The sequence below is a fragment of the Oncorhynchus mykiss genome, chromosome 6 (genome assembly GCF_013265735.2).
Source record: "Oncorhynchus mykiss isolate Arlee chromosome 6, USDA_OmykA_1.1, whole genome shotgun sequence".
NCBI lineage: Eukaryota > Metazoa > Chordata > Actinopteri > Salmoniformes > Salmonidae > Oncorhynchus > Oncorhynchus mykiss.
In genome coordinates this window covers 21,403,538-21,426,645 of record NC_048570.1, presented here as the reverse complement: position 1 = coordinate 21,426,645, position 23,108 = coordinate 21,403,538, and the positions used below count along the sequence as shown (strand labels likewise).

Below are 23,108 nucleotides of genomic sequence, written 5' to 3'. Positions count from 1 at the left end.
GGCAGTCAGTCCATCATTATCTGTTTTATCAAATAATACGAGGGAGGAATGGATGTGAGGACTTCTTAAAAATATTTCCCTGTACTGTTATCAGGGACACAACGTCAACACAACAGATGCTGGAGTTTTAGCCAAGAGGAAGTCTTGCTGCTGGACATTCATTGACAGCTTGGTCTTCCGGAGCATGTTTTTCCTGTATGTCTAATGCCTTAGAGAAGCTAGAACAAGGAAATACCAAAACATTACGCTTAGATAGACAATCAGACATATATATTTCACAATAGCCAAATATGCTCATACCAGTATATGGCAGTAGGCAGTTGCACTTGTACGCAGAGACATCATCGATGCAGGTCCCTTGGTTCAGGCAGGGATTGGAGGCACATTCGTTAATGTTGGTCTGACAGCTTGGACCTGGAATCAAAAGGTCAAGAAGTTATCAAGCACATGAGTTTGAGTTAAGAGTTAGGGTCAAATAGATCAAAACAATACAAAATGTATTGATGGTGGGAGTGCAATCTCGAGGACCATACACACGTACACACACACACACACACACTTACTCACCAGTGAAGCCGATTCTGCAGGAGCAGACATATCCGCTCGTCATATCCTTGCAGGTGCCTCCGTTCATGCAGGGGTTGGACTCACACTCGTTGTTGTTGATGTCACAGTTCTTGCCACTCCAGCCATTGTCACACAGACAGTTGTAACTAAGGAAAAGATGGGAAAGCTCAATATCAGAGTAACAGACACTAAATTCCACTTTGAGTCCTCAAGTCCACAGCTTTTATGAATACTTAGGGATTTACTGTAGATATATTCATACCATACATGTAAGGAAGATTTCTACATTTAAACGAGACACAACTTAGTGATTTCCTTGGCATTGAAACAGATGAGAAAGACAGACTCACCCATTGACTTTGTCCTGACAGTGGCCATGGATACACGGGTTGCTAAGGCACTCATTGATCTGGGAGAAGCAGGTGGTGTCATGGTAGCCCTCTGGACACAGACAGGTGAAGCTGTTGATGCCATCAATGCAGGTGCCACCGTTGTGACACGGGTGTAGGGCACATTCGTCAAGGTTGATGTTGCACATGGTCCCTGTGAACCAGAACCCATTAAGATGTTTACTTCTCTGACCTCTCGTACAGTAGTGTCTCAACTTTATAGCACAAGGAACATTTACAGTTTACAAACTGATTAAATTGGTGTTAGAAAATGATACAGGTAACTGCCAAGGTAAAGAAAAAAACAACAAAATGTCTTAATGGGTCATCGGGTCACCACGAGCCAGAACAGCTTCAATGCACCTTGGCATAGATTCTACAAGTCTGGAACTCTATAGGGGGGATGCGACACCATTCTTCCACCATAAATTCCAACATTTGGTGTTTTGTTGATGGTGATGGTGATGGAAACGCTGTCTTAGGTGGCTCCAGAATCTCCCATAAGTGTTCAATTGGGTTAAGATCTGGTGACTGAGACAGCCATGGCATATGGTTTACATCGTTTTCATACTCGTTAAATCATTCAGTGACCCCTCGTGCCCTGTGGACAGGGGAATTGTCATCGTATGGGGTAATAGCCATGGTAGCCTGCCCAGGATTTTCATACATGACCCTAAGCATGATGGGATGTTAACTGCTTAATTAACTCAGGAATAGGGTTGCACATTTTGGGGAATATTCAGAGGTGGAAACTTTCCGTGGGAATTAACGGGAATATATGGGAATTAACGGAAATACATTCAAATGAATATTAATACCATTTAAATGTAGATGTTTTTTGATCGGATATATTTACCATATCATATGGAGACAGAAACATAAACATTTAACCTTATCATAAGTAATTGCAAATGATTAAATCCTTCCAATAGAAATTTTAAAAAACGATTTAGTTATGAATTGAACTTTAATTAAATGAGTTGACTCTTCACATGGGATGATTTCACTGTACATCAAAAGAAAGGGAATATTGAATGATCCCCAATGATCCATCACATCACATCACATAAAAATGTTTTCAACATACATCTGTAAAATGATAGTCTAGAAACTAAAGCTTTGGTTGTCTTCCTCTCAGGCTTCCATGTCTTCTCCCTGGACCTCCTCAATGTCCACCTCTTGAACATCAGACTCTGAGGCCTCATCTTCACTGTCACTTTCAAACCTTGTTGAGTATGGCTCTTTGTCAGTCTCAAAAAGCCTCAAATTTGCCCAGATGGGGACCAACTTTTCAACCCTTGTATTGGTCAGCCTGTTGTGTGCTTTGGTGTGTGTGTTCCCAAACAAGGACCAGTTGCGCTCTGAGGCGGCTGATGTTGGTGGGATTTGGAGGATGATGGAGGCAACAGGGGAAAGAGCCACAGATCCAAAGTCCATTCCACCAGGTGGCTGATGAGATATGTCGGCACGACTGCCATATTGCAGCTCCATCCTAAAGCCCTTGCTTGGAAGTGTACTTCGCCAGACAGCCAAGAACCTTTCCCTCATCCAGGCCAAGGTGGCGAGACAGGGTAGTGATGACACCATAGGCCTTGTTGATCTCTGCACCAGACAGGATGCTCTTGCCAGCATACTTGGTGTCCAACATGTACGCTGCAGTGTGTATGGGCTTCAGGCTGAAGTCTTCAAGCTTTTTGATGTATTTCAGAACTGCAGTTTCCTCTTCTTGGAGCAACACTGAAGTGGGCAGGGCAGTATGGATTTCTTCTCTTACATCTGCAAGCAGAGTCTGAACACAGACAGGATGGCATTGTCCCCCTCAATACATGCAATGGCTACTGCTTTAAGTTTCAGGTTGCTTACCACTCTCTCCCAAAATACATCATCCAGGAGGATCCTCTTTGATGGGGCTGTCCATATCGGCAGACTGTGATATCGCCATTTCTTGGAGAGACTCCTTCCCCTCCAGGAGACTGTCAAACATGATGACAACACCACCCCAATGGGTGTTGCTAGGCAGCTTCAATGTGGTGCTCTTATTCTTCTCACTTTGCTTGGTGAGGTAGATTGCTGCTGTAACTTGATGACCCTTCACATACCAAACCATTTCCTTGGTTCTCTTGTAGAGTGTATCCATTGTTTTCAGTGCCATGATGTCCTTGAGGAGCAGATTCAATGCATGAGAAGCATAGCCAATGGGTGTGATGTGAGGGTAGGACTCCTCCACTTTAACCCAGCAGCCTTCATGTTCGCAGCATTGTCTGTCACCGGGTGCAAATACCTTCGGTGGTCCAAGGTCATTGATGACTGCCTTCAGCTCATCTGCAATGTCGAGACCGGTGTGTCTGTTGTCCCTTGTGTCTGTGCTCTTGTAGAATACTGGTTGAGGGGTGGAGATGATGTAGTTAATTATTCCTTGGCCACAAACATTCGACCACCCATCAGAGATGATTGCAATACAGTCTGCTTTCTCTATGATTTGCTTGACCTTCACTTGAACTCTGTTGAACTCTGCATCCAGCAAATGAGTAGATAAAGCATGTCTGGTTGGAGGGTGTATGCTGGGTGAAGAAATCTCTTCCAATACACATTGCATGTGAGAATCAGAGGTGAACCAGTTGCATACACAGCTCGAGCAAGACATTCATCAGCATTTCTCTGACTATGTTCCTCCATTGAGTCAAAAAACTTGGACCATGAGCTGTTGCTATCGATAAGGTGTCTGATTAATCATTTTCACATCGAATAGAAGTAGAGGGACTTTTGTCGGAGGTTGCTTGTTGTGAGCAGTGAGGGAACTTCATGCACTTGGCCAGATAATTCTGCATCTTTGTTGCATTCTTCACATATGATTTGGCACATTATTTGCAAATGTACACCGCTTTTCCTTCTACATTAGCTGCAGTGAAATGTCTCCACATCAGATAGTGCCCGTGGAATTTTCCTGTAAAGATTAGATTTTTTTTTTTTTTTATGTAAAATATATATACAGTGCCTTGCGAAAGTATTCGGCCCCCTTGAACTTTGCGACCTTTTGCCACATTTCAGGCTTCAAACATAAAGATATAAAACTGTATTTTTTTGTGAAGAATCAACAACAAGTGGGACACAATCATGAAGTGGAACGACATTTATTGGATATTTCAAACTTTTTTAACAAATCAAAAACTGAAAAATTGGGCGTGCAAAATTATTCAGCCCCCTTAAGTTAATACTTTGTAGCGCCACCTTTTGCTGCGATTACAGCTGTAAGTCGCTTGGGGTATGTCTCTATCAGTTTTGCACATCGAGAGACTGAAATGTTTTCCCATTCCTCCTTGCAAAACAGCTCGAGCTCAGTGAGGTTGGATGGAGAGCATTTGTGAACAGCAGTTTTCAGTTCTTTCCACAGATTCTCGATTGGATTCAGGTCTGGACTTTGACTTGGTCTGGACTTTGATTTTGCTTTATGTTTTGGATCATTGTCTTGTTGGAAGACAAATCTCCGTCCCAGTCTCAGGTCTTTTGCAGACTCCATCAGGTTTTCTTCCAGAATGGTCCTGTATTTGGCTCCATCCATCTTCCCATCAATTTTAACCATCTTCCCTGTCCCTGCTGAAGAAAAGCAGGCCAAAACCATGATGCTGCCACCACCATGTTTGACAGTGGGGATGGTGTGTTCAGTGTGATGAGCTGTGTTGCTTTTACGCCAAACATAATGTTTTGCATTGTTGCCAAAAAGTTCAATTTTGGTTTCATCTGACCAGAGCACCTTCTTCCACATGTTTGGTGTGTCTCCCAGGTGGCTTGTGGCAAACTTTAAACTACACATTTTATGGATATCTTTAAGAAATGGCTTTCTTCTTGCCACTCTTCCATAAAGGCCAGATTTGTGCAATATACGACTGATTGTTGTCCTATGGACAGAGTCTCCCACCTCAGCTGTAGATCTCTGCAGTTCATCCAGAGTGATCATGGGCCTCTTGGCTGCATCTCTGATCAGTCTTCTCCTTGTATGAGCTGAAAGTTTAGAGGGACGGCCAGGGCTTGGTAGATTTGCAGTGGTCTGATACTTGATACTACAAGTTTAAAGCTTGGGAAATCTTTTTGTATCCAAATCCGGCTTTAAACTTCTTCACAACAGTATCTCGGACCTGCCTGGTGTGTTCCTTGTTCTTCATGATGCTCTCTGCGCTTTTAACGGACCTCTGAGACTATCACAGTGCAGGTGCATTTATACGGAGACTTGATTATACACAGGTGGATTGTATTTATCATCATTAGTCATTTAGGTCAACATTGGATCATTCAGAGATCCTCACTGAACTTCTGGAGAGAGTTTGCTGCACTGAAAGTAAAGGGGCTGAATAATTCTGCAAGCCCAATTTTTCAGTTTTTGATTTGTTAAAAAAGTTTTAAATATCCAATAAATGTTGTTCCACTTCATGATTGTGTCCCACTTGTTGTTGATTCTTCACAAAAAAATACAGTTTTATATCTTTATGTTTGAAGCCTGAAATGTGGCAAAAGGTCGCAAAGTTCAAGGGGGCCGAATACTTTCGCAAGGCACTGTATATATGTATATATATATATATATATATATATATGTGCAAGATCTTGACAATCAGCTGTACATGTGATGGAAGAATGCACTGTGCATGCAGAGGGTTGCAATTCCATTGAATTGAGGCTAGTTTAACCAAAATATGCCACAAGACCTAGAATTGCCTTATGTGTATCCCACAAAAAAGGTTCACTGTTATAAGCTAACTTTTTTTATGAATTTAAGCTAAATTCCCCAAATTCCCGGGCTTAACTTCCCATGGACATTTCCTTGAAAGTTTCTGATCTTTTGCAACCCTTGTCAGGAACCACACCTGTGTGGAAGCACCAGCTTTGAATATACTTTATATCCCTCATTTACTCAAGAGTTTCCATTATTTTGTCAGTTACCTGTACAAATTAATAACACTATGGTTAGAACTTATGAAACTTTGAACATAATATCATGTAGTAATCTTTGGAGTTGGTCACAATCCATGAAGATATCATTTTGAAGTAAAACACAAAGCCCAACCCGTGCTACACCAGACAATGGACCATACAATGGGCTCTATATCCCCACAGTAAATGTATCCACCTAGAGAAACATGGGATTTTTAAGTCCGGTTTTGTTGGCCACTTGAAATGACGCCGCCATTCAGCGGGTGCCACGCATAACATAAAGAGAGGCCATTTAGCCCTAAAGCATGGACCAACTCCCCCCCCCCCTTTTAAAATATCAACTTTCAGGAATCTTTCAGGGGATCTTTCCTCCAGTGAAATCCCGGGTGAGTGTTGGTCCTTTCAGAGCCTGGTGAGAGAGGCCAGCTTGTGTGTCTAGGCAACAGGTTGAGGGGGGGGGGGGGAGTCTGGAAAGTGACACGGCCACCGAAGGCCTTAAAAGGAGTGCATTCGCTTACCATCTGTCATCTCTCTCTCTCTTCCACCCCTCCACCCTACCCTCTATGCTCTTGTTTGTCTTGCCTTCACCTGAGAGGTCTGAATAGGAGAGGTAGGAGTACCCCCTTCAAATCTCAACCTCGGTAGCCACAGTCAGACAAACTGGTCCCCTACAGTATCTACTTACCGCTGTAGCCGGGCTCACAGGCACACTCGTAGCCATTGATCTTGTCGAGGCATGTCCCGTAGTCACATGGCTTGCTCTTGCAGTCGTCCAGGTTGACTTCACAGTTTATACCTAGAAGCAAAGAAATTAGCATCCAAGTTTCTATAGTAACATTTTCACAGATTAAAGTAAGTCTGTGTGTCGAGGACAGTTTCGAGCTTAGAGAAGTCTTTCAGTGTGTGTGTGCTCGCGTGTGTGCATGCGTGCGTGCGTGCGTCTGACCTGCGGTGCCCATGGGGCAGGTGCAGATGTAGGAGTTCTCGCGGTCCTGGCAGATGCCTCCGTTCCGACAGGGCTGACTCAGACACTCGTTAATGTTGGTCTCACACAGCCGGCCCGTGTAACCAAGGCGACAGTAGCAGGTGAAGGAGGCCAGGCCATCCTTACAAGTACCATAGTGACAGGGGTCCGAGAAACACTCATTGATGTCGGTCTCACAGTGTTGCCCCGTGTAACCTGGTAGAAAGACATGGAGTTTGTCACTTTAGTCTAATTTCTCTCCATTCTATTCAGGAGCCAGAAAACATTCAATAAGTTTTAGTTTATTTTGAAATCTATGTTTGTTGTTTTGTTGTTGTTTTTATGCTCCTGCTAGTATCACTGCTCTTTATTAAGCGTACATATCAGCCCCAAGGCCTTCATCAGAGCTTTTGTGAGTGTATTTAATTTGCACATTGCTCCACCCACATCTGTTCAATGTATTGAACGGGATTGGAGTCGAGGGAAAATAAACGTGTGTTACCAAATATAACAAGGTTCTGTTTTTATACCTTCAGTGCATTCACAGGTGTACTTATTGGGGCCATCTGTGCACTTGGCGCCATTCTTGCAAGGCGTGCTGGAGCACTCATCAATATCTATCTGGCAAAGGTTCCCAGCAAATCCTGGAAAAACAAGAAGATGTAGGGAGTGAGTGAGTGTGTGTGTGGTTCATTAGAGTGATCTTACCAAGCCCAAACTATGCTCACTCTATCCCTGGAAGCCTACATACATTATGATGAGAGCCCTTAAAGACAGAGATGGCTGCATATGAATCAAAATGCCTGCCGTACTACAAGCTTACTGTGTTCTTTCCTTCTATTCCTTTTCACCACTGCTCCCAAAAGGGGGGGGGGGCTTCCAAGGCCTCATGACCAGGGGTGAAAGACAAAGGGGGGACTGTCTGCTCAATGCAATGCAAAGCCGAGCCAGTTGCTTCTTTTGTCCCCCAAAACTTTTCCATCACAATGTGCATTATCCTGTCCTGCTCTGCCCACTTTCCCCGCCCGCTTCTCCCACCAGGGCTAGCTTGACCTCTGAACTCAGCTATTCAAATCCCTCATCATTTAAAATCAACCAGCAGGCTCCCTTATTTTCTCTAGTCATTCTAATCTCTGTTTTTATTTCTTCTTCCAACTTCTGTCGCAGGAACGTACAGTGTTCAATAGTCACACATTTGAATTCTAAGTGGTAAAAAGAAGAATTCTATCTGATAAAGAACACACAGGTGGTCTAAGCCAAACTGCCAGCCAGACACCAGTTGTCACTAATCCAAATAGGAAGTGGCTACATGGCTATCTGTTAGCTCTGCTCCATTCACAACACAGGGTCCTTTCAATTTTCACTGTCCATCCATGCTAACGCTAATATTACCTCACACACACCTCCCAGAGCCAAAGAGGGGATTTAGCCCGGGCTTCTGGAATCACACATTTCAAAAGGGATGAGTGGGGTTTCCATGGAGATGATGTGTACAGAAATTAAAGGAGAGAGGACCATACCCTACTCCGGCCTGGGCTTACACAGGAACAAATTTACATCACAAGCAGGCAATGGGGACCCCAAAATCCCCCGCCTCTACCCCATAACCCCTCTAGAGCATAACCGTCTGTGCGTCTCAGTCCCCTCCCGTACCCCAACACCCCCTCCCACTTTCACTACTGTCTCATTCAGGCCTCTCTCCTGCCCCCCTTACCCCATCCCCATCCCATAGATATGGGGGCTTTTCAACAGCTAAGCTCTAGTGTTCTCTGCTGTACTGCTCTACTGTTAACTGCACTTTCTCAACACAAGGAGCCTCCTGCCTTTCTCTCTGAGCTTTTTTTGATCAGAACCAACTGAGTACTGCACTATTTTCCATCAGAATTACTTCCACCTCAATAGCCCTGCTGAAAGAATTAAAACAAAAACACATTTTAGAGGCTGAGAAACCTTGTTCAGTGTCGGTCAGCCTCACGTTCTTCTATCAGAGCATTCCTGTGCTAACAAAACCCTCAATGCCTCTCGTCACATGCTGTAGTCCAACCCTAATGGAATCCCTGTAGAAATACCTCATGAAATCATCTAGATTCTACATGCACCAAATCACTACACACAAAACTCAAACCTCACCACAACAGCTTCTACAACTACACAGAAATGTAATACATGAAAACACAACACTATTTCAGCTGATATTCTTAGTTAGACGTTATCTCCTCAATTCTCTCTCAAATAACGTTATTGTGGCTAGCTACAACCAAACCAAGTTTAAGTGCACACTCATCAGAGTAAAACCTTGTTCTAAGTCAAAACTTTGTCAAGCCCTTCCTTATGGATTTTCCTCCTCGTCGGGCGCTGGCCTGCTAAAGCCTGCCTGAGGGCAGGGATTAGAGTCTGCCTCCCGCGCCCATCCAGTCCAGGGGGGTGATCGACCCCCCTCAGACCGCCGCAGCGTCCCGGGGCTCACCTGTGGGGCACTGGCAGTGGAAGGTGTTGATCTTGTCGATACATTTCCCATTGTTCAGGCAGGGGTTGTTGGCGCACTCGTCAGTATTGATCTGGCAGAACAGTCCCTCATAGCCTGTAGCCAATTAGCAAGGGAAACAAGACACAGGGCCAGTTAGTTAGTTAGTTAACCATGAGATTTGTATAGTAACATTGACCGTGCCTGACTTTAAAGATATAAGTTTAGATTGCAGCCATCCTTTGATTAAAACGGTGTCTTTACCTGGCATACAGATGCAGTGGAAACCTCCTATCTGGTCGAGGCACGTGGCTTCGTTCTGGCAGGGGTTGGAGAGGCACTCGTTGACGTCGTGTTCACATCGAGCTCCAGAGAAGCCGGGCTGACACTTACACTGGAACGAACCCTTGGTGTTCAGGCACTTCCCTCCATGCTCACAGGGGTTGCCACCTAGACACACAAAGAGACATGGAGTGAATCTTAACAAACATGTTACAGGGTGTGCTCCTTCACAATGCTGTGTAGTGGTTGCTACCTGTCTGCCTCTCTGCTGTGTAGTGGTTGCTACCTGTCTGCCTCTCTGCTGTGTAGTGGTTGCTACCTGTCTGCCTCTCTGCTGTGTAGGGGTTGCTACCTGTCTACCTCTCTGCTGTGTAGGGGTTGCTACCTGTCTGCCTCTCTGCTGTGTAGTGGTTTCAAAATGTCTGCCTCTCTGCTGTGTAGGGGTTGCTACCTGTCTACCTCTCTGCTGTGTAGTGGTTTCAAAATGTCTGCCTCTCTGCTGTGTAGGGGTTGCTACCTGTCTACCTCTCTGCTGTGTAGTGGTTGCTACCTGTCTGCCTCTCTGCTGTGTAGTGGTTGCTACCTGTCTGCCTCTCTGCTGTGTACGGGTTGCTACCTGTCTGCCTCTCTGCTGTGTAGGGGTTGCTACCTGTCTACCTCTCTGCTGTGTAGTGGTTGCTACCTGTCTACCTCTCTGCTGTGTAGGGGTTTCAACCTGTCTGCCTCTCTGCTGTGTAGTGGTTGCTACCTGTCTGCCTCTCTGCAGTGTAGGGGTTGCTACCTGTCTGCCTCTCTGCTGTGTAGGGGTTGCTACCTTTCTACCTCTCTGCTGTGTAGGGGTTTAGACCTGTCTACCTCTCTGCTGTGTAGTGGTTTCAACCTGTCTGCCTCTCTGCTCATGGCCCTCCTGCTACTTGGACCCTATCGGGCTGATTTCTACCGGCCTCCCCTCAACCCCTGTCAGCCCTGGCCCATGAGTGGGTTTCTGATCTCTGAGGTCGAGGAAATCACATTTCTAGTTCTTGACTAACCAAGCATAACGAAGCCCATGAAGAATAAAGCCAATTCCTATATTAATCTAATGTGTGTTTCTGAAAGCATCCCTCAGTGGTCTGAGCTTAGTTACCTAGTGAGCATTCGTCAACATCCTGGTCACAAGCGGCGCCAATGTAGCCAAGGGGACAGGTGCAGATGGCCTTGCCATTGACGGGGTTGGTGTCACAGTTAGAGCCTTTCTGACAGGGGTTACTAATACAGGCGTCATCCAGGTGACACAACAGACCTGGCACAGCACAAATAAAACAGGAGATGTTGATAGGCGTAACAGTTATTTACTTTGTTAGTTATTTATTTAGTTATTGTTTTTCAACCTTGTAATAACTAGCTATAGTAAATACAGTGAAAATATATGCTGCTGGCACTGTAAAAGGAAAGGCTACCAATTTAGTATCACTGTTGTAAACACACGAGATTCAGCATAAAATGGTGGGAGATATACAAGTATAAAAAGCTCAGGGTCAGAACAACTAAAAAACAAGGAGAAATGCAGAAGACCAAAGTGCTTTGGCTGACCTGTGCGACCATGGGGACACTCGCAGAAGAAGGACGCCACACGGTCATGGCAGATGGCACCCTGATAGCAGGCGGCATTGGCACAGTCGTCAATATTCTCCCCACAGTCATCGCCCGTCCACCCGTTGACACAGACACACTGGTAGGCACTGTAGATGTTGTGGCACGTTCCACCGTTCTGGCACGCGTTGGGCATCAGTTGGCACTCGTCAACGTCCTCTGTACAGAACTGGCCTATAGGGGAGAACAAGGAGGAAATGCACTTGTCAACAGCGCACCGTGCACCCAAATGGGTCAACGAGAGCCAATGAGAGCCAATTAATAATAATGAAAAGAAAGGGGACTTCCACTGTGGAGTTCAGAGTAGGGTCAAAGTTATCCCATAAAGACTGATGCAGGGTGATACAGTATATGTTTGTATTCACCTCATGATCTAGGTTAGGATTGGGGGTTAGTAATCTGATCCTAGATCTGTATTCATGAGCAACTTCTACCAGGAGTGTAGAGAAGAGTGGGTGGGTGAGGGGTACTGTATGGTTACCTGTGAATTCTGGTTTGCATTGGCAGTTATAGGTGTTAACCCCGTCCACGCAGGTTCCGCCATTGTGACACTCGTGTCCTGGACAGTCGTCAATGTTAGTGTCACAGTTCTGACCCGAGAAACCTGGAGAGGACAGGACATCATGTTAAATACACACATATTACACACTGTTGTTTGTCATCTCAACAGAAGTGATCATGTTAGATTTGCATGAATAAAGAGGGAATATCAAGGAAGCCTATTGAATATCTAAATATTTGTGTCTCTTTGGAACATTCTCTTTGCTTTTCCTAGTTTAAAAAATGCCTGGTTGGTTTCTTTCAAAACAAGGGAAGTGAAACTCTTTTACAGTTAATGTGGTCAACGGCCTCCTTCTTCAGAGGGTAATGAATGGCAGCGGTGGCAACCCTCCTTGAGTATGTGGCAGTCAGAAAAACAGCCAGCCACACCACAGCTACCCTTCCTGCCCTGGCATTACACAACACACCACCACACTATTGTTTGGCTCCCTGACTGCAGAAGAAAAAGACAGGGACATTTAATAGGCAATACTGCCAATTTTGTGGAAGTAGAATCTGAGCACCATTGGATTGTTGACAATGAGAGTACTTGTCTTGATTCATAATATAAATTATTTTTCTTTGGTACTGAAGTTACTGTGAGAACCGTCCAAAATAGTGTGTAAGGCACAAAGACAGTGGTATGGCGCTTGCTAGGAGCTCAGTGGAGGTCTGTCTATCCCAGCCTGGCTTTAGAGCAGGGTGGAAGTGGTGACGTGATGGGTGGGGAGCAGGGAGAGGGGAGAGAAGATGACAAGTCCTGGTAACCTATAGGACTAGCAGGCTCTACTTTGCTGTGAGAATGTTGTCTCTCCGCCATTTCCTTACAATAAGGCCCAATGCTTTCCTGTTCACACACACACACACACACACACACACACACACACACACGCGCATATGCACACAGCACTGTGGAGACACTACAAACAGCTCTCACACACAAAGCACTATGGAGCCACTGTACACACAGTTTCTTCCTCCTGCACTCACATCATGACCAGCCACTAGACAACAGAGAACAGTACTGCTAGTTTAATTCACAGTGGTTTTGGATGTTTGACTGAGTCAAGATGGCTTGAAGTGGGTAGACTGGCGGAGAAAACACTTAGCTGCCCCTAAGTGGAAACGGATTGCACAAGTTGAAAGTTCGTACAGGATCAAATCCTAACTTTATATAATCTCACATAACTGAAACTTTTTCATAGTTGAATAGACTGATTGTAAATGGTTTGGGATACAAGCGCCTGCTAAATGACTAAAATGTCATGTAAATGTAGGCTTCTGCTCATAGTGGATCAGACGGGACCACATTAAACCGAGCAGTACCTGGCACACAGGAGCATTCGTAGGTGGTGTCTCCCTTCTGGACGCAGGTGGCCCCGTTGTGGCAGGGGGAGGGGTTGCACGGTAGGTAGCGGGTATCGCAGTGCTTGCCTGTGTACTCCTGGGGACACTGGCAGCGGTAGGTGCCCACCTCGTTCACACATACCCCTCCGTTCTGGCAGGGCAAGGGGCTCTGGGCACATTCATTGACATCCTGCTTGCAGGTCTGACCGTAGAAGAAGGGGGTGCAGGAACAGATGTAGTGGGACTCGAAGGGGGTGCAATGCCCGCCGTTGGCACAGGGGTTAGAAGCACAGGGGTCTGCCTGCTGGCACTGCTTACCTGGAGGAGACAGACACTCATCTTGTAAATAAAGGATGAAACATTTAAAAAATTCACGATTGTAACTTTATTTACATTAGGGCTCTCACAATACAATATTATGGCGATACTTAGGTGCCGATACAATATGTATTGCGATTCTCACAATTTTATATGTATTGCGATTTGATACTGTGGTTTTATTGCGATTTGATGTTCCAAACACATTGCTCACCATATGTCTGCTACAGACAGACAAGAGCCATGAGAAAATAAGTTTAGATCAGTTATGGAAATAAAAATGCTGAAAACAAATTTGCTCCCTATTTCAAAAGAAGATGGAGAACAAGCTACAAAGGACAACTACTGGAGTTTTGGTGCAGGTACAGCCAACTAGCACAAAAATGATATTGCGATATTGTCAAAACGATTCGATGCAATTTATCGTCAAAAATAATATCCTGAGATGTAACTGTATCGATTTTTTCACTCATCACTAATTTAATGTACAGTCATGGCCAAAAGTTTTGAGAATGACACAAATATTAATTTCCACAAAGTTTGCTGCTTCAGTGTCATTAGATAATTTTGTCAGATGTTACTATGGAATACTGAAGCATCATTACAAGCATTTCATAAGTGTCAAAGGCTTTTTATTGACATGAAGTTGATGCAAAGAGTCAATATTTGCAGTGTTGACCCTTTTTTTTAAGACCTCTGCAATCAGCCCTGGCATGCTGCCAATTAACTTCTGATCCACATCCTGACTGATGGCAGCCAATTCTTGCATAATCAATGCTTGGAGTTTGTCAGAATTTGTGGGTTTTTGTTTGTCCACCCGCCTCTTGAGGATTGACCACAAGTTCTCAATGGAATTAAGGTCTGGGCCATGGACCAAAATATTGATGTTTTGTTCCCTGAGCCACTTAGTTATCACTTTTGCCTTATGGCAAGGTGCTCCATGATGCTGGAAAAGGCATTGTTCATCACCAAACTGGTCCTGGATGGTTGGGAGAAGATGCTCTCGGAGGATGTGTTGGTACCATTCTTTATTCATGGCTGTATTCTTAGGCAAAATTGTGAGTGAGCCCACTCCCTTGGCTGAGATGATTTACTGTTGGCATAACACAGGACTGCTGGTAGCGCTCACCTTGTCTTCCCCCGGACAAGCTTTTTTTCCCAGATGCCCCAAACAATCGGAAAGGGGATTCATCAGAGAAAATGACTTTACCCCAGTCCTCAGCAGTCCAATCCCTGTACCTTTTGCAGAATATCAGTCTGTCCCTGATGTTTTTCCTGGAGAGAATTGGCTTCTTTGCTGTCCTCCTTGACACCAGGCCATCCTACAAAAGTCTTCGCCTCACTGTGCATGCAGATGCACTCACACCTGCCTGCTGCCATTCATGAGCAAGCTCTGTACTGGTGGTGCCTCGATCCCGCAGCTGAATCAACTTTATGAGACGGTCCTGGCGCTTGCTGGACTTTCTTGGGCGCCCTGAAGCCTTCTTCACAACAATTGAACCGCTCTCCTTGAAGTTCTTGATGATCCGATAAATGGTTGATTTAGGTGCAAACTTATTGGCAGCAATATCCTTGCATGTGAAGCTTTTTTGTGCAAAGCAATGATGACGGCACATGTTTCCTTGCAGGTAACCATGATTGACAGAGGAGAACAATGATTCCAAGCACCACCCTCCTTTTGAAGCTTCCAGTCTGTTATTCGAACTCAATCAGCATAACAGAGTGATCTCCAGCCTTGTCCTCGTCAACAGTCACACCTGTGTTAACGAGAGAATCACTGACATGATGTCAGTTGGTCCTTTTGTGGCAGGGCTGAAATGCAGTGGAAATGTTTTTTTGGGGATTCAGTTCATTTGCATGGCAAATAGGGACATTGCAATTAATTGCAATTCATCTGATCACTCTTCATAACATTCTGGAGTATATGCAAATTGCCATCATACAAACTGAGGCAGCAGACTTTGTGAAAATGTATTTTGTGTCATTCTCAAAACTTTTGGCCACGACTGTACATACATAGCTACTTGTATTTTAAGGAAAATAATGCCCTATGGTTAGTTGTAACCATGGTCAGTTTACATTTTTCAATGAACAGAAGACCAGTTAGTAATGCTATTTGTCACTACTAGAGTATGCAGTTTTTCCCTCCGGTATTCTGACTACAGTGTGAGTAGTAAATATGACAGTGTTCACCTGACCAGCCAGGGGGACATCTACACTTGTACTCTCTGAGGTTGACCAGATCGCAGGTGCCACCGTTCCGGCAGGGAGAGCTGAGACAAGCGTTGTCGATTGGCGTGAGACACAGGCGGTCCGTGAAGCCCGGTTGGCAGGAACACGTGGAGTCCACTGAGTTCCCACGGGGTACCGTGTGACACGAGCCACCATTTTTACACGGAGAGGAGATGCAAGGGTCCCGGTGCTGACACTTGCTCCCTACAAATCCATCCCGACACCTTGAGAGAGAGAGAGAGAGAGAGCGAGAGAGAGAGAGAGAGAGAGGAGAGAGAGGAGAGAGAGAGAGAGCGAGGGAGAGGGGGCAGGATGTGTCAGCATTAATGGTTTAGGGAAAGTTGTATTCAACAGGTGAGGACTGACAACAACAAAAAACTTTCTTTTTTTTTCAAGTTAACACGAGTCAAGCATGTGTGGCTATTGCAATGTCACCTGTCTTTATCTGTTTTAGTAGATATAAGATGTGGGAAAGCAGGAATGGTGAAAGCAAAATAACTAGTTGGCTTCCACTTTACTGCTTTCACCTGTTTTCAGAGGTCAGTGCAAACAAGGACAGGAAGCCACTTTAGGCAATTGAGATTTCCCTACTGTGTGCTCATCAATATACATCTCCAGCAGCCTGGGAAACAGCCTCAGCCTGATACTAACTAAGTAAGTAAGTAAAGAACTAACTAGTCCCTGCTCACTGTGAAAGACACCCAGAGGGCTCAGACAGGAGGATGCTGTCTCTCTTTCTGTCCTGACCACTGTTTTAACAACACGGCAACATAGCCATGAGAACTATGCAGAAAAACCGCACATTTGCCTTTTCACTATCGTCCTCTCAGACAATGAGTTCGGCCATAAACCACAGCAACTCCAGGACATGGGGGGCAGGGGGTGGGACTGCAAACGGTTCCCAGAGTGGAGAGGGGGAGAGAGAGGAGGAGGCGCGGGAGGGAGAAAGAGAGAGAGAGAGAGCGAGAAAGAGGAAGAAAGGGAGAGTGAGTGGGGGCTGTCAGGTCAGTGGGATGGATTCACACATTTACTATTACAATGAGATGGCTTGGAGAGTCCCCAGAGGCTAAGCAAAGTACACTCCCATCCAAGGGCCACACAGCGTGCACACACACACACACACACACACGCACGTGCGCACTGCACATACACACACACACACACTCACACAATCACACAGGTGGCCAGAGAGGTTAGTGGGGTCAGTGAGGTGATCAGGGAGGTTACCAACTGTTCAACAGATCAGTCATGTCAGAGTCAGCTGAAAGAGATAACCCACCACCTTCAGTTTGGAACCTCACTGCTTCAACATGCTCCTATTTGTCATCCAGAGGGTTTCTGTACTGCTTCCCAAAGGGCTGAAAGGTGGGGGTTGGTCATTATGGATAGACTAACTCCATTCATCAATAGTACACAATAACAGCTGGACACTGACAATAATGGTAATCCAGTCTCATTTTTTGACATAAAAAGTTGTCCACCATGGCGCCAATCAACAGCTCTTAGCAAGAAATATGCTCCACTCCACTCCTTTGTTTCAGTTTCAAAGTTCTCACTCCAAAATACCATGATATAGTTGTCTATTACTATTAGCCCTGGGGGGCTGGCTAAATCACATCCCCAAACATTCCCAGGGGGCCGTTGGATGTGTGAGCGAGAAGACTGAGGGCCTGGGGCCAAGCAGAGGCCCCTGTGGGGACAGACATGTGTTTAGACAGGGTTTCTCTCTCACAGGATTAGGGTGACAAGGGAAAGAAAACATCACATGCTAGGCTGGGCGCTAGCTACACAAACATTAAGGATCCGATGGCATGTCACTCTGCTTTAATAATGCTAGGCTGAGCAACCTTTCCAGACACTGGGATAAACCATGGAATCACCCCTCTTTGGTTACAATGAGCATGTTTGTTAGGATGTTTTTTTCTCCAGAGATAGAAAAGGCCATCTACCAAAGTCCCATCATTGCCATATGCTATTTTAGGACTATTCTAAATCACTCATCTAAACATGGTCCTGTTTATTTTGCTGTGGAGAGAATAATTAATCCTCAGTTCATCCTTATTCTCTATAGTTTTTATTCTGCTTTAATTTTTCAGATAATTCACATAATTTGCTATCTTTTTTTAATTATGACAGAAATGTATAAGAATGCAGAAGCATTCCGCCAGGCAGCAATGCAATGCAATTCTGTGTCACGATCGTCGTCAAGGAAATGACCGGACCAAGGTGCAGCGTGGTAAGCGTACATTATTTTATTTTAAATGTCGCCAACAAAAACAATAAACAACAAAACGAACGTGAAGCTCTGTAAGGCTATACATGCCACTAACAAAGACAACAACCCACAAATGAGAAAAGGAAAAAAGGCTGCCTAAGTATGATTCCCAATCAGAGACAACGATAGACAGCTGTCCCTGATTGAGAATCATACCCGGCCAAAAACAAAGAACAAGAAAGCATAGACTTTCCCACCAGAGTCACACCCTGACCAAACAAACATAGAGAATAAAAGGATCTCTACGGTCAGGGCGTGACAACCCGGGTCTCCCATAAAGGGGGACAGAGCAGACACAGTGGGTGCCTGGTTCTGGGGTTGTGAGGCTGGGCATGCGTTGCTCTCTGGGCCATCGTTCCCAAAAGGCTGCAGTCAAGGAGCAGGTGCGCATGTTAATGAGGAGACGGCAGCTGCTGCCTAACCACCGCTCACTCACCCCTCCCTCCCTCCACCCCCGTTTCTGCGCCCTCTGTGCCCATCTTCTTCCCTCCGTACCTCCATCCCCCGTCCCCAGGAGAATAGCTAGAGCCTGGGCTGCGGGTGTCTGAATGCCCCCCTACTCCCCAGCCCTGGAGGGGATAGGATGAGAGGCCCCATTGTTTCTCCTCCCCATTCAGACCTGACCACAGGCAGGCCAGGAGCCTCCAAGTTGAGAGTGTGCATTGAGCTGTTAAACCTTCTCCTTTCTGTTCCTTCTTCCCTCCGTCCTGCTCTCCTTTCTATCTGGCTCATCCCTGCTCTCTCTCACACTCACTTTTTCTGGTCCTTCATTCGGCCTTCTTTTCATTTCCTCTCACTCACACCTCCTTCATGAATCTTCTTCTCTCTCTCTCTCTCTCTCTCTCTCTCTCGCTCTCTCTCTTTTCATGGCATCTATAGGGTTGTCTGGTATTGTAAGCCACCACATTAGGATTTATGAGTCTCTCTCAACTGGGTCTTTGCTCCAAAGTCCTCAAAGTCTGAGTCTGTTTGTTACTTTTCAATGTTCAACCATGTTGGGGGGGGGGGGGGGGGGGCAACAAGTGAAAGAGGACCCTAGAAGTGGAATTTTAAAAACAAACCCAAAACACACTTGAAAGACGCAAAGAGACAAACAAAAGCTGTCTGAAAAAAAGGAAATTGGAACTGGTTTTGGAGGGGGGACTGAGGAGGTTGCTGTTTGGAAGGAATGTTGGTGTTTACTATAAAAAAGCTTTCCCCTGTCTCCTGAATCTCTTGACTGCAGTCCTCAATGGAGGCTTCTGGCAACCTCACTTTACAGGGCTCCACAAAACCTCACACCAGGTTTGAAACGGGGCCCAGACCTGCGCGTTCACACAAACATAGCAACGTCTCTCACACATGCACACACAATACACACACACACACACACACACACACACACACACACACACACACACACACACACACACACACACACACACACACACACACACACACACACACACACACACAGAGGCCTAGAGAGCTGCCGTTTCTTACAACACAGCCCTGTCTCACACTGGCGCTTCAAAGACAAATACATAAAGCACCCTCTCCCCTGCCTCGGTCCACGTGGCCCCGCTGCACAAACACACTGTAGCATTGGCGTTTGCACAGAGTAAACCTCAACGCGCGCTATCCAAGAATGCTAAAAGTTCTCTCTTTAACTTAGCGAGAAGTCGACAAATACGCTGTCAGCACAAAATACGTTTTACAGGACACACAAGGCTAACCGTCTTAATGCCTCACACAGACTATAAAAGGGCAAAACAAAAGACACTCAACTAACTATTTTATGGAGTCTTTAGTTTGCACCACTCAGAACAAACAGTGAAAGGCAGCTGCTGCTGCTACAACAGACTCCTGGCTGCGTCATCTAGAGCTCACTAATCTCGACAGCAGGTAAACTTTCTGCTCGAAAGTTAAATAAAGAAGAGCTGAAAAGAGGAGAGGAATCAGAAGCTGTTCAAATATCAGGTGTGCGGCGTGCCTGAGTGATGTTGCATAACAGGAGAACAGGAGGATCTCTAGTCAGGCTGATGCTGTTGTTGTTATCCTTTCACTGTTGTGCCTCCCTCCCTCTGTGCCCCAGTAGCCTCCATTGTCCTGCTGGGATTTATTATCTTCCTGGCCACCAGTAGCCCGTGGCAACAGATCTCTCTGTGTGTGTGTGTGTGTCATTGATGCAGTGTGCATCAGGCGGCTCAGGATCAGCCCAGGCCGGCAGCAGATGTTGTCCTGACACCTGACCTCGGGAGCAGACACCACTCTGGGGGTTTCCCCACTGTTGGGCCAATCTGCCATCTGTCACACTCTGAAGTCGCTATGCACAGAAAGGCACTGCGGCTTTGAAGACAGACGGGCACGCAGGCGTACACATGCACACACAGGCGTACAAACACACACACACAGAGGCGTACAGGCTCCAGTCTCCCACTTGCCTGCTGTTGTGGCCTACCTCTGGACCTATCAGGGCTGTGCTTTGTTTCAATAGATCCTATGACAGCCATGAAGCCCCTCTATGTTACCCATTCTACAGTATCGTACTGTAGTTTCTCTAGAGGGGAAAACAGACCAAGCAGACGAATGGTAATTAGCAGAGAGTGGCTGTCCTATCGCATCTGAACCCCGAACATCAGTCGTCACTTTCTATTCATTTCTGACTATTCTACATGTTGAATGCTTGAATCGCCAACCTGGTCGACCCCCAACAGGTGATGTACTGCGCAAGGAGGATGTTTTGGTTGGTCTGTCGGTGGTGTAAGAGAAAAGGAACACTTAAACTGTTCTAATTTAATTTCATAACAACACCACATATTACTTGAACCTCTTCTTTTTCAGATTTCAACACAGTGTACTGAGTAAGTGACAAACTGTTCCATTTTGGGCCTCGAACTAATCAAGTGATTAGAAAATGTCTCTCCTTTATATGCCTCCACTTCTTTCTCTTTCTGGCACTAAACTGCCTTCAGCCTGGAGTCAAACTGTGCCAGGAACACTCTATTCCCTGCATCACTTCTCTCCGCTCTCTTTTCCAGGCTGTTTGGTGTCTGTGCCTCTGCTAAAGTATCCTTTTGTCTTCTCTGATCTGTTTAAAAGCACTCCCTAGGGCCTGCTTTTGTACTGTGCCTCAGCCTCTCTCTCTAATCGTGCACATGAGAGCTGACCTTCCCAGCCCAAATCTGTTAGTGTTTATTAGAGGCCTGTTTATTTGGTCGCTCCCACAGGGACAGAGATACAACATAGAGCAGAGGCAGAAGGGGGACAGAGGAGGCAGGAGGAAAACAAGGGAGGCAATAGGAGGACAGGGGAGGTAGGTGAGATGAGGAGGATGAGGAAAGGTAGGCAGGAGGATTACAGGGGAGGCAGGAGGAAAAGGCAGGAGGAAAACAGGGGAGATAGGAGTTGGGGAGGCAGGATGAGGACAGTGGAGGAAGGAGGAAGACAATGGAGACCGGAGGTGGACAGAGGAGGCAGGAAGAAGACATGGGAGGCAGGAGGAGGACAGGGGAGGCAAAGGGGAGGACAGAGGAGGCAAGAGAAGGACAGTAGAGGCAGGAGGACAGTAGAGCAGGAGGATATTGGGGAGGCAGGAGGAAGAGTGGAGGCAGGATGAGGACTGTGGAGGCAATAGGAGAACAAGGGAGGCAGGAGGTGGACAGTGGAGGCAGGAGAAGAACAGGGGAAGCAGGAGGAGGTCAGGGGAGGCAGGAGGAGGTCAGGGGAGGCAGGCCTCTGGGACTTCTGACTCATAGCTACCTTCTCCTAGTGGCTGGTAGTGCTCACGAGCCAAAAGTGGTCCCTGAAAATTGCATACTACGTTATAAGTGTGCTGATATGTGCACCATGTCATTGCCCTCTCTCTCTCGCATTGCTGTGGGTGCATCATGTGTATCTTGCCAGCTGTCACCCATATGGCAAGGGGCTGAAGCTCATTGGTTGAACTCGAATCGCTAGGGGGCTGGCCCAGGTCGGGGGAAACATTTGGGAATGGCGCAGCACAGCTTCCAGAAAAACAATTGCTTTCAAACTAGATTTCATGGCTAATTAGGGGTAAGACAGTACTTCTGCTCATAGATTATGCATGTATGAAATACACATTGATACATCCAGTGCAAAGTGGGAGGTTTAAAAAATACTTAGTAGTCGACAAAGTTCCACAGCATGTCTTTAAGTGCTTAAAGGTGGCTGAAGGTGTGTGACATGGAAGCAGACCATGAGGTAGTTACTGTACAGAGCACACTGAGCTAAGTGCTGTGTTTGGTTGAGTACTACCTATGAGAAAATGAAGTAATTCTAATGTATTTTGTGAAGTTTAGGTGATTTTTAAAAAAGAAACAGATGCCCTCGTTAGTTTAAACATGATTTCAGAATGTTTGTTGCTGTTTTTAAAACTTTAGAGGTCCTCATCACTCCATCCAGAAGAAAGCCATTCGTTTATGTTTTATGTTCTCTTTGTGGAAAGTATCCTGTGTGTGTGTGAAATGTGTGTGAAAGATCATAGAACACCTGCCACTGTAAGGCACAAGTCTTCTGTTTAGAGTTGAATGGCAAAACCACAAGTAATCATGGGTATTATGGAGCGTGCTGCCTTGTGGGTAATGTAAGTCCCTTTCAGTTCTTCTGTTATGATCCAGACAGGTGGTCGGGTTCAAATACACCAACTGAGGAAATGTTCCTCTAAAATGTTCTATCCTGCCCTGCTACACATGCACAACTGAGTGGCTGTCACTCATATTAGCCGGTGATCAAAGTTTATGTGATTTTTCTTGGCATGTGTCACTCCTCCGGTACAAATATCTCTAATCCCCAACATCAAGTCACTACAATCAGTCAGAACAGAATAGAATAGTTAGAGGCTCAGCTCAGCCTCTCTTTCTCTATACTGAGGTATGTGCTAAAGGAAAGCTGACTCCGCCCCCGGTGGCCCATGAAAGCACAGGGTAAAACCTTTAGAATTAAATCACTTTTTGACAGCACCCTTTTTGATTTTAACGAAACCTTTCATACATTCAGTATTTTCCCACTGTAGAAGTGGTCAGAAAGTCACTTTTTCGACCTGAATGCCAAAACGTTCAAGAGATAAAAGGTGCTGAAAGTTGACCCATTTTGCATACCCTTAACCATACCATGAGATATCCATGTCTTCATCACTGGAAAAGATCAACAGTTGAGATTGATACTTAAAAGCGT

General features: G+C 45.7%; 1 protein-coding gene across 2 annotated transcripts in view; it reads right to left on the bottom strand.

The window, feature by feature from the left end:
- LOC110525469 (neurogenic locus notch homolog protein 1) overlaps positions 1-23,108 on the bottom strand; it is a 52,724-nt gene that overhangs the window by 17,949 nt on the left and 11,667 nt on the right. For both annotated transcript variants that reach the window (XM_036979601.1, XM_036979602.1), the window contains exons 3-15: positions 15,620-15,882; positions 13,088-13,426; positions 11,703-11,825; positions 11,162-11,395; positions 10,716-10,871; positions 9,572-9,757; positions 9,311-9,424; positions 7,374-7,487; positions 6,826-7,059; positions 6,565-6,675; positions 918-1,110; positions 568-713; positions 301-414 (exon numbers count right to left, since the gene is read on the bottom strand). In XM_036979601.1, coding sequence (XP_036835496.1) covers positions 301-414; positions 568-713; positions 918-1,110; positions 6,565-6,675; positions 6,826-7,059; positions 7,374-7,487; positions 9,311-9,424; positions 9,572-9,757; positions 10,716-10,871; positions 11,162-11,395; positions 11,703-11,825; positions 13,088-13,426; positions 15,620-15,882 — 2,327 coding nt within the window. The remainder of the gene's footprint in view (positions 1-300; positions 415-567; positions 714-917; positions 1,111-6,564; positions 6,676-6,825; positions 7,060-7,373; positions 7,488-9,310; positions 9,425-9,571; positions 9,758-10,715; positions 10,872-11,161; positions 11,396-11,702; positions 11,826-13,087; positions 13,427-15,619; positions 15,883-23,108) is intronic.